Source organism: Erigeron canadensis, chromosome 4, assembly GCF_010389155.1.
Source record: "Erigeron canadensis isolate Cc75 chromosome 4, C_canadensis_v1, whole genome shotgun sequence".
NCBI lineage: Eukaryota > Viridiplantae > Streptophyta > Magnoliopsida > Asterales > Asteraceae > Erigeron > Erigeron canadensis.
In genome coordinates, this window is record NC_057764.1 from 38540004 (window position 1) to 38550885 (window position 10882).

The following is a 10882-nucleotide window of genomic DNA, read 5'->3' on the forward strand; positions in this document are numbered from 1 at the left end:
AAAGTAGAGCGACTAAAAGGAAAAAGATAACTAGGAAAATGTTAGATATAGTGGCTTCTCTATTGTCAAATTGATTGAATTTCATAGAAATTATAAAAGTAGATTGAATTTTATAGAAATTATAAATTTTTCATTGATATATTGGAGGAATTTTAATTTTTTTGTTTTTAAAAAAGGGAAAATTCCATAAAAAGGTAACCTATATACATGAAATTTCTATTAAAGGTAAACTATTTTGTTTTCGTCTATTTAAAGGATCTTATTTTCAAAAAATTCCTAATAAAGGATATATCGTTAGTTTTTGACAGACGGAGCTCGTTAAGTGTCACGTCATCAGTGATAATTAGGGTTGTGTTTAAGGTGTATAAATTGTTTGTACATTTACCATGAAAATCAGGGGACGGACTTTTAATATGGAAGATACAAATTTTTTTATGCACGTTAAATACAACCCTAAGGACTGTATTTAGCATTTCCCATAATAATATAACAATAATAACTATAATCATAATCAAAGTAAATAAATTTAAACGATTTCATTTTGATCACGTAAATTTGACCATAAAAGTCACACACATGTTTTGACAGATGGTTAAAATATAGCTATGTTCCATCAAGAGATTTTAAGTCGAAAATAAAAGGCTCTAAAAAAATAACTCTCCAAATACGTCCAAATGTCAGCGGTACAGTTTTACTATCACCAGGATTAAATTCTAAAGGCTTTAGGTAAATAATTTTGTACACACTAATCTAACCAATGTGATAACCTTACCAAACAAACTGATTAGTATGAACATCAAATACAATCAACTAAATAAATACAATCAAATAAGTATAATCGAGGTAATCATATATCAGTTTGTTCCCATCCAAAATCTTAAAATCAATCTTCCAAAAAATATATATATATTTCCGAATGTGGTCTTAAAATAAATCTTGTTTTATAAACTTTGAGGTTATGTTTTTCAAGCATATAATGTTCTGAAATTTGGGTGTGCAAGTCATCTTCCACATAACACCCAATTTTACCAATGCAAATGCTAAAAGATATGGTCTAGTATATGAAGAATATTGTCATCAGAAATTGTAGTATTCATTTCTAATAGAAAGTCCATATAACCTTTGTAATGGCATATTTTGTTGAGAACCATATAACCTTTATAAAAATAAAAAAAAAGGTACAGATCTACGTAAACTATGAAGCATATGTTGGGCTTTAATATATCATTTCATTGGTTCAAATTATGTACATTTTGGATTCCAAAAAAATTTCAGATTTCCATAAAAAACCCGATTTCAGTTCGTCTTTTCAATAAAAACCAAAATAACATAAAATCAATCAAGATTAAATTTATGTTACAATTAACCACATGAATGGATTCATCCGATTCAAAAACCATGTGAAATCAAAACCCATCGCAATGATATATTATATTTAACCGAATTAACCACTTTTATAATAATTTATGATCGTCTTGTATACCAAAAAAAGAAAATTGATTATAAATCTTGATAAAGGAATTCACGATAATAACTGGTTATGTATTCTTAATCAATAAATTTTAGTCGATCAAACTTTTCTTTTCTCTAAATATATGATTATTAGTAACATAACATATCAAGGAAAGAAAAGTATGTAATGAACACTATGTAAAGAAGGATTCGATGATGGTATTTGATTGGTGAACCTTAGCAACAAAAATTAAGTTCGGCCTCACCTTTATTCCCTTTGCCTATCTACTACTCCTTTATAATGATTATTCACCTCCTATTTTAGGAAAGAGTTAGAAAATAGTTAGATGGGAAATTACTAGATTGCCCTTAATAAACAACTTTTAAGGAAAGGGTTATTAGATATTACCAAAATTACCTTTAATGAATTAATTTACACTTTAAACTCTTATCTTCTAAAATATCACTATCACCATTGTATCAACTTACACGGTTAGACCACTCGACATCAATTGTCGATTTCATCGATCACCACCTGTCACCGACGCCACTAAACCACCGTCCTGTCACCGCCGCCGCATTGCGCGGATACAATGCTATTTTATTTATATATTTATTTTGTAACACTTGTTCAGGAGGATTTGATGATTGATGGGATAAATTCGGGATCCAATAATCAAACTTGTAAGAGCGATTTTGTGCTGATAACGTGTTGTAAATTAATCTTAATCTTGGATCAAACGTCATCGCTACGATAATCAACATGTAATATTATAGATGGATAAGAGAATAGATATTGGAGACAACACATCAGATAACAAGAGGAAGAAAATAGTGTATTAGGGTAGGTTACAAGGGTTAGGGTTAAATCCCTTATATATAAACTAATTACAAGAATATAATGGTAAATACGCATTAATATATATATTTGTATATAACAAAATTTCAGTTCTTTAATTTTTTTTCCAACCAGGACACATGATGGAATTCAATTTAGTTCATATGAATTCAATAGGATTTCAACATATCAAACAGTGCCTAAGACTAGTAGGAGCAAAGGGTTCTCAAGAACCCCATCCCTTACACTTTTTATGCCATGTAGGATGACACCAAAAAGGAAGAGTTCCTTTGGAGCAAGGGGTTCTTAAGGTAAGGGTTCTTGATATATATATATATATATATATTTCTAGTTTGACTTTCACTTTTTTACCAACTTTTTTATTTTATTTGTTGTTTTTCTAGTTTGACTTGCATACAACAACTTAATAAAAAAAATAATAATACATAAATAAAGTTCTTAATTAATACAAAAATAATAACTTAAGTTCTTAAAAATCACATATTACAACATTATTTAAAAAAAAATAAGACAAACAAGCTAGTCATCGTCCAAACTAACATACTCGTTGAGATCCGGGAGGTCCTCGTTATCAGGATCAAAGTCATGTGGTTGGGTCAACCAAAGATGATCAACCAAGTCCGTCGTAAGCATATTATGTGTTTCTCGGCTTTTAATAACATGGCGGTTTTGAATTCGTTGTTCGAGTGGAGTCATTTGTTCCCAATAGCCCGTACTAGAAAAGGTTCATCCGGATTGTAGTCTTGACATATGGCCTTGTCCTCGTCCTCCAATATCATGTTATGCAAGATGATACAAGCATAAATCACGTCTTGCATGAGTGCATTGTCCCAATACCGAGCCGGATGATTAAGGACCTTCCATCTTTTTTTCAACACACCAATGCATACAGTCAATACTACCAATCATACCGGGAAAACCATGAACTCTTTCATGCACATCATATATACACTAAAGATCAGTCCATGTTGGTCTACCTAGGTATGTACGGGCATACAATCGAATTACACCTAATAATATATAACATATATATAAAACGTAAACTAATAATAAATAACATATACATATAATGTAAACTAATAATATATAACATATATATTATTATGTAAACTAATAATATATATGTTATATATAAAACGTACCACTACAAAAATGGCCAAGCGCCTCCCGTGAGATCCGCTCCGTCATTTGCAAATACTCGTCAAGCAAATCGCTCATCACGTCGTACGCTAGTTGTCAAATTGCGGCTGTACACTTTTGAAGTGCGGTAAAACCAAGCTTTCCCGCGGCGTTCATCCTTTGTTGAAAATACCTATACTCCCGTTCCATGTCGCCAACAATCTTTAAAAACAAACCCTTATGCATTCTAAACCGCCGTCTAAATTGTCTTGTGGTGTAAGTCGGTTGATACGCGAAGTAGTCTCGCATCAAGTTTTCTTGTGCCTCTGCGCGACGACGTACAAGAACCACCCTTCTAGTAAAACGCGGCCTCTCTTCTTCTTCCTCTTCCTCCTCTTGCGCGACCCTCATGGCCAAAGTAATGGCGCCAACAACGGCACTTTCAACAGCATCATCGTAATCCTCGGAACCGAACGAATCAAAAGAGGACGACGATAACGAAGACGACATTATAGTGTTGGAGATGATAATATGGTTATGTGAATTTTAGTATATATGTTGTATGTAAGTTTTATAAATTATATAGAAGATATAGTGTATATACATAGAGAAAGTAGAGGTAGAAAAGAAAAAAAAAACAAATCTGGTCAACAATTCTGTTGGAGTGGGGTCCAAAAAGGAGTCGCTGGCTCTGTTCCATAGGCAAATTCATCGCGTTCCTTTGGAGACGGGGTATTCAAACTTTTGGCTAAGAACGCCGCTCGGAGCGGTGTTCACGGTGTTCCCACGGCGTTTTCCGGCGTTCTCGAACGCTTTTTGGGAGACGCACGCCTTGCTCCTAGGAGTCTAATAGTCGATGAGTTCTAATACTCTTTAAAAAAAGGAATTTTGATGACATACTAGTCACATACTCACATTCCTTTAATAAAATGTGATCGTTAATAAAATAGAACACAATTGTACCAAAAGTCAAGTTATAATCTTAAATGGTTGAGCTAATAACCCTTTTTTCATTGCCAGATTATTTGAGAAAGATTGAATGTTTTGTCATTTTTGTATGTCAGATATATGGTCTAACCGGGTTATTATTAATTAATTATCATATCCCTAAATAAATTTCTTTGAGTCAATGAAAAATTTGAAACAATTAGGAAATGATATATGGAGTTCAACAGAGCGAACATGTCTCTATCTCCTTCAGTACAAAACCACAACTAAACCCACCATCCTTCAAATCCACGCATTCATGCTTCGTAACTCACTCGACACCAACAAAAACCTTGTCGCCAAGTTCATCGCCACTTGTTCCGCCATTGCGCTAAGACGAAGCCACGCAACCGATCTCGTTCGACATGCCCGCCAAATGTTTGATCAAATGTCTGACAGAAATGACACTTTTATTGTTAACACCATGATGAGCGCTCATCTGGGTATTCATCAATATGACGAGTGTTTGAGTTTGTATAAGGAGTTAAAGAGAATTGATGGGTTTGGACCTGACGGTTATACGTTTTTGATGTTGGCGAAAATGTGTACTCATAAGTTGGATTTGTTGGGAAGTCAGCAAGTGCATTGTCATGTTGTGAAAGGAGGATTTGAACGTAATATGTATGTGTGTACGTCGTTGGTCGATATGTATGCAAAATTAAAGCGGATGGAATGTGCAAAGAGAGTTTTTGATGAGATGCCTGAGAGGAGTCAGGTTTCTTGGACGGCGTTAGTGTGTGGTTACGTGAAGTGTGGAGAGATTGATAACGCGAGGATGTTTTTTGATGAGATGCCTAAGAAGGATACGGCTGCATACAATGCGATGATTGATGCCTATGTGAAGGTAGGAGATATGAGTCGTGCAAGTGGTTTGTTTAATGAGATGGATGAAAAGAATGTTGTGTCGTGGACTAGTATGGTTGATGGTTATTGTAGTCGTGGTGATGTGGATAAGGCTAGGGCACTTTTTGATGACATGCCTTGTAAGAATTTAGTCTCGTGGAATGCAATGATCAAAGGGTATTACCAAAATAAGAAACCAGACGAGGCGTTAAAGTTATTCAAACAGTTGCAAGGGGAAGCATCGCTTGAAGCTAATAACGTCACCATTGTTAGTGTTCTTCCTGCTATTGCTGATTTGGGAGCGTTGGATTTGGGTAATTGGGTTCACGAGTTTATCATAAGAAAGAAGATGGATAGAGCTATTAATGTTTGCACCGCTCTAGTCGATATGTATGCTAAATGTGGTGAGCTTACAAAAGCCTGGAAAGTATTTGATTCATTGGCTAAAAAGGAAACGGCCACTTGGAATGCTTTGATACATGGTTTAGCAGTTAATGGTCATGGTAAAGAAGCATTAAATGTATTTTCGGATATGAACAAAGACGGAATCAAGCCTAATGAGATAACCATGACCGCCGTTTTATCAGCTTGTAACCATAGTGGTCTAGTGGAGGAAGGTAAAAGATGGTTCAAAGCAATGCAAGAATTTGGAATTAGTCCCAAAATTGAACACTATGGTTGCATGATTGATATTTTGGGCAGAGCAGGACGTTTGGAGGAAGCAGAAACCACTATGGATAACATGCCTTTTGAAGCTAACGATATTATATTAACTTCCTTTTTGTCTGCGTGTGGTTATGCTAAAGATATTAAACGGGCTGAGAGAATATTAAGAAAAACTTACGGAAAATATTTTCATAATGATGGAAACTACATCACATTACGGAATATGTATGCAACTGATAAGAGATGGATTGATGTGGAGGAAGTGCAGGAAATGATGAGAAGTAAAAAGACGAAAAAAGAAGTTGGTTGTAGTGTGATTGCGGCTGATGGTAGAGTGTGGGGGTTTGCCTCAGGAGACCAGTTGCACCCTCAATCGTCAAGTATAAATTCCTTGTTGGAACAGTTATTGATTCACATGAAGAAAACATACAATTTGACTTACATCGTCGTTTAATTGGTAAACTTTGTTTGTCTGTAAATTGTTATCTAAGCAGAGCTGATATGACTTCCATTGAAAAAGTCCTCACAAGCTATAGCCAATTTGTACTAGTGCTTCTATCACTCAAGATGGCGTTTGGATGGTTGGAGGTTGTGGATCTGTTGGTGGCATGTCAGATATGGAACACCTCCTAAACCAAAAAGGTGAATGCTTCTACTACTAATTAGTGATTAGTTATAACATATTAGATACAATTGAATGCATCTGAAGTTGAAGAATTTGTAATTTTCAATCAGAGGTTGCACAAAATGGGTCAAACGGGTCTTGTATCGAGTCAACACATATTGGGGTAAAATGTGTCTACTTAGTACTTACTGTCTTTACTTCTAACGTATGATTATAAAACAATGTTACTGCAATAATAATCTAATTTTTGAATGAAACAAATCAAAGTTTAAGTCATTAAAAGTACACTTTGTGCGACAAGCCGACAATCAACCCATCGACCCTAAAGTTGTTGATTTTGACCCGATTGGGGTAACACAACTAAAATGTATTTGTTACTTGACATCATATCGATTGGGTGACACATAAGTACTAATGTATTTGTGTCTTGGAGAAATGTACATGCTATAAGGCTTATACTCGGATAAAAGTTCATGGGTACTGTTGTCCATATATTTATTTGAACGGCAGAAAGTCTTGTCCATATATACTTTCATAATATAACCTGCACGGTTAGATATCATGATCCAAATACCTTTATTTTCCTGCATTAGATGCCACCATTGTCAAACCACCTTCCAACGATTATCGGCCTAGTCGAACCGCCATACATGCACGCGCATTCAACAGTAGTACCTTCCCAGCGCCAATTTGAAACGGACGTAAAGATACGAACGCCACCTGTTGGTCGAGCGTTTACACTCAAACAATCTACTGTTTGTATGTCCTTAGAATAAGTTGGTCCTTCCTTAAGCTCTTCCGTCTTAATGTCAAACGTTATAATAGACAATGAGCTTATGACATTCTGATATTCGTCCTTGATCATCTGTATCTTAAGAAAATAAACTATTCCATACATTGGATTACTTGGCGTCCAACGCTCCTCCTCATATTCCAAACATCCGCCACGAGTAGTTGAAAAAATAATATTCCTCCATGAGTTGAATTTCAACGAGTATATGTAAACATTGCCATGAGTATATGTAAACATTGCCATTGTATGTTACACGTAGAAGCATGTAGTCGTCTTTGGAAGAGTTGTAATACAGCACAGACGCTCTTTGTTGAACCTGGTAACATTCTTCAGTAGAATTAGTATCAGACAACATCTTGTACTCGCTCGTATGGGGATTCCATAAAATCAGATGAGTGTATACTGTAGGCTGCTTCATGATGCCTAAGCATACAAGTCCATGATAAGATGTGATGATCATATCAATTTTTCCGAGGGTTTCAAAAGGAGGCAAAGGGCGGGCAGGAGTAAGATCACGTTCGAGTGCTTGAACATCGATTGTGCGGAAGTATGCTTCTGAAGATGATGATAAGAATAGCAGTTTTTGGTGATGAAGATGGTAGTACTTTTCAAAGACGGTTGAGGTGGTAATTTAAGAGTGAAATTGCTTGGAAACACACTTGCAACGGAATAAGGATTCAACCGGCAGCCTTGTTAGAATGTTGTCCACAAGTATCTCTGGTGGTAATTGATCGATGCTTTTTCTTTTTTTACGATCCTTTATCATATCATTCATCGTAGTAATTCGATTCGCCTACAGGGTTTTTTTTTTTCTTTTTTTTGTTAATTTGGGAATATACTACGAAGTATAAGGTAAAAACAATTAGTAATTCGATCGATCTACTTGGGAATTTATATATTAACAGTACCTTTGATTCTACTTAGGTCGGTTTTTGCCCATCTATAACCGGCTCGGTTAATTAGGAAACTAGCCAAACCATTGAGACAGCTGTCCAACATACAATTACAAAATCGACATGAAAAAATTCCAATACATTATATACCCATTCCAATAGAAGCAAGGTGTTAGTCGCCAAAGATACATTTATAATTACAATCTAGAAACGAAACCAAGCAATAGATTTCTAGACTCATCTCGATATTAACTGTTGGATATTTTAGTGTAATTGAGTTAACTTGTTTGATCAGTATTGTCATAATAATACATCATATAGGATTGGTGGTGTGGAGTGCATGGCTATTTGAATTTATTATGACCTTAGGGGCGCCCCTAAGGTACGGGGGTCCGGGGGCAGCGCCCCTGGGAGCGGGGTCCAAGGGGCAGAGCCCCTGGCTGGGGTCAGAAATTTTTTATTTCCGTTATAATTGCTTTGGCAAAAACGTCTCAGAAATTAATTTTCGAAACTTGAGGGACTAATTTTGTCAATCTTGGAAACTCGAATTTAACTGCCATAAAGGCAGTTAACAGACCCTGTTTTCTCATTCTGTTGTTACGAAAATCAGATAGATTTTCTCTCCCGTTTTCTCACAAAACTCAAACACAAATCATACAGATTGGTGGATTTAAATTAAATTTTTGGAACTTGAGGGACTAAAAATGGCAATTTCAAAACCTTGCAAATAACTGCCGTTTTTGGTGGATTTATACAACCCGTAACAAGATTTCTGGTCATTCTCTTTTGTTCCTTCTTTCTGGTTCTTTTCTCTCAAATAATAAACACACAGAACGTTTTTAATTCTCTGAATTGTATCCGATTGAATAGTTTGGGTGAACCGCTAAATTGATTCAATCTGAAAGTGATTACACGCCTTTCAGAATTTGATTGTATCCGGTTATCTGTTCGTTATTCACGAATTTCCCCAACATTAACTACAAGAACTTCAAAATGAAAAGCCTTACACAATCAAGAGGAGAACTCACAACCAACGAGGATGGAACGACCAGATTTCATCTTGTGTTGTTTTTAAAAGACATATCGTCCTTATTAAAAAATATTAATAAAATAAAAGTTAGTTTATTTAGTTACATATTGTATAGTTATGGTAATGTATATTTATGCTTTAATAGTTCAATTTATAAAATATAGTTTGTCAAATAATTTGTGTAACTTTTACATGTAAAAACCAAAATTTAAAAATGATATCAACTAGCGTTTTCAGGTGATCAACTATAACCTGATAAAGTTGATGAAGCGATGTATGGTCCGGTTTTGTCCGGCATCCGACAATAAAACCCAATGCTTCGAATTACATGAATATCGTACAAGCAATTCTTACACGTTTCATAAAGATATCATAGAAAACAAATAAACATAAATGCCATAGAACAAACATCACATGAATTTATAAGAAAAGTTATATATGGACCATAGAAGCCTTTCGTCCATCACACTTTTGTCAAGAAGTTTCCTAAGTACAAACAATTTAAAACAATCTTTGTTTTATCTATACTCCTTTATAAAATTTTCACACACCCCATTACTACTAATATTGATAAACGATACTTACATACAGTTAAAAATACTCACTATGAAAAGAATTTTATAAAATATCAAATTGTCCCTTAATAACTTAATTTACACCCAAAACATTTATTTTAATAATTAACACTTTAAGCCTTTATCTTTTTAAATATTCCACTATCACTTTTACATTAACCTACACCACTTGACACCGTCATCACCACCAATAGTACCATCACCAACACCACTAGACCGTCTTCCCCACCACTGCCACCACATTACGAGGGTATCATGCTCATTAATATATATTAGTAGTAATGCGCGCATCTCAACAAGATTTCCATTTTATAGTGTCACTCAGTATATTTATTTGAGCCTTGTAAAACAAATCTTTACAAATTTTCATTAAAATGCATTGAATAATTTTATATTTATCATAAAATTAAGAGGTGAGCTTTTAATTATTTTATACACACTAAATGAAGCCCTAAAAACTGTATTTAATATTTTTTTTTATATATTTTATAATTTTAACCCATGTTTTTAGAAAAAATACCCTTGTCTTCATAAAGTTATAATACTAAAAAATATTTATATATTCCCGGATTTTCTCACGACAAAAAATTCGTGAGAATATTTCACACAGATTGCCCACGAATTGGAGTAGAATTTAAAGTGTCAAACATATTTATTTTTTGCCACATATTATCCAAAAAAAAAAACATTTGTGGGAAACTATGAGAGTTTATTATAAAAACAAATAAAAATTTTGAAAAATGTTTCTGGTAATTCGTGAATATATAATCCTTGGGCCTTGTAACTTCACAGATTTAACACGCATTATATTATTCTTTAAGAAATAATCCCTCCGTCCCTAAATAATTGTCATGGGACCCAAAGCTCAAAGATTAAGAAATGTTTGATTAATATGCTTTTTTTAGCCATAAAAAGACATTCATACCCTTAAATTAAAATTCCTTTGAAAACCAATTTGTCTTCACTGACTACTGATGAAATTCCACTTCCGTTTACTTTCCCTGCCAATCTTTATGTAGAGTACCAATTGTAACTTACAA

At 34.3% G+C, this 10882-nt stretch overlaps 2 protein-coding genes across 2 annotated transcripts; one reads left to right on the forward strand and one right to left on the reverse strand.

The window, feature by feature from the left end:
* Positions 1-3547: 3547 nt before the first annotated feature.
* Positions 3548-3940, reverse strand: LOC122597562. The gene has a single exon (XM_043770139.1). It carries the CDS (start codon positions 3938-3940, stop codon positions 3548-3550), a length of 393 nt encoding a protein of 130 aa, XP_043626074.1.
* Positions 3941-4424: 484 nt separating this feature from the next.
* On the forward strand, positions 4425-6737 carry LOC122597940 (pentatricopeptide repeat-containing protein At2g44880). The gene has a single exon (XM_043770533.1). It carries the CDS (start codon positions 4560-4562, stop codon positions 6378-6380), a length of 1821 nt encoding a protein of 606 aa, XP_043626468.1. The 5' UTR covers positions 4425-4559; the 3' UTR covers positions 6381-6737.
* The last annotated feature ends 4145 nt before the right edge of the window (positions 6738-10882 follow it).

Excerpts from the sequence above, each read along its gene's own strand:
- LOC122597940 (XM_043770533.1), top strand. The coding sequence starts at position 4,560 with ATGAAAAATTTGAAACAATTAGGAAATGATATATGGAGTTCAACAGAG.
- LOC122597562 (XM_043770139.1), bottom strand. The coding sequence starts at position 3,940 with ATGTCGTCTTCGTTATCGTCGTCCTCTTTTGATTCGTTCGGTTCCGAG.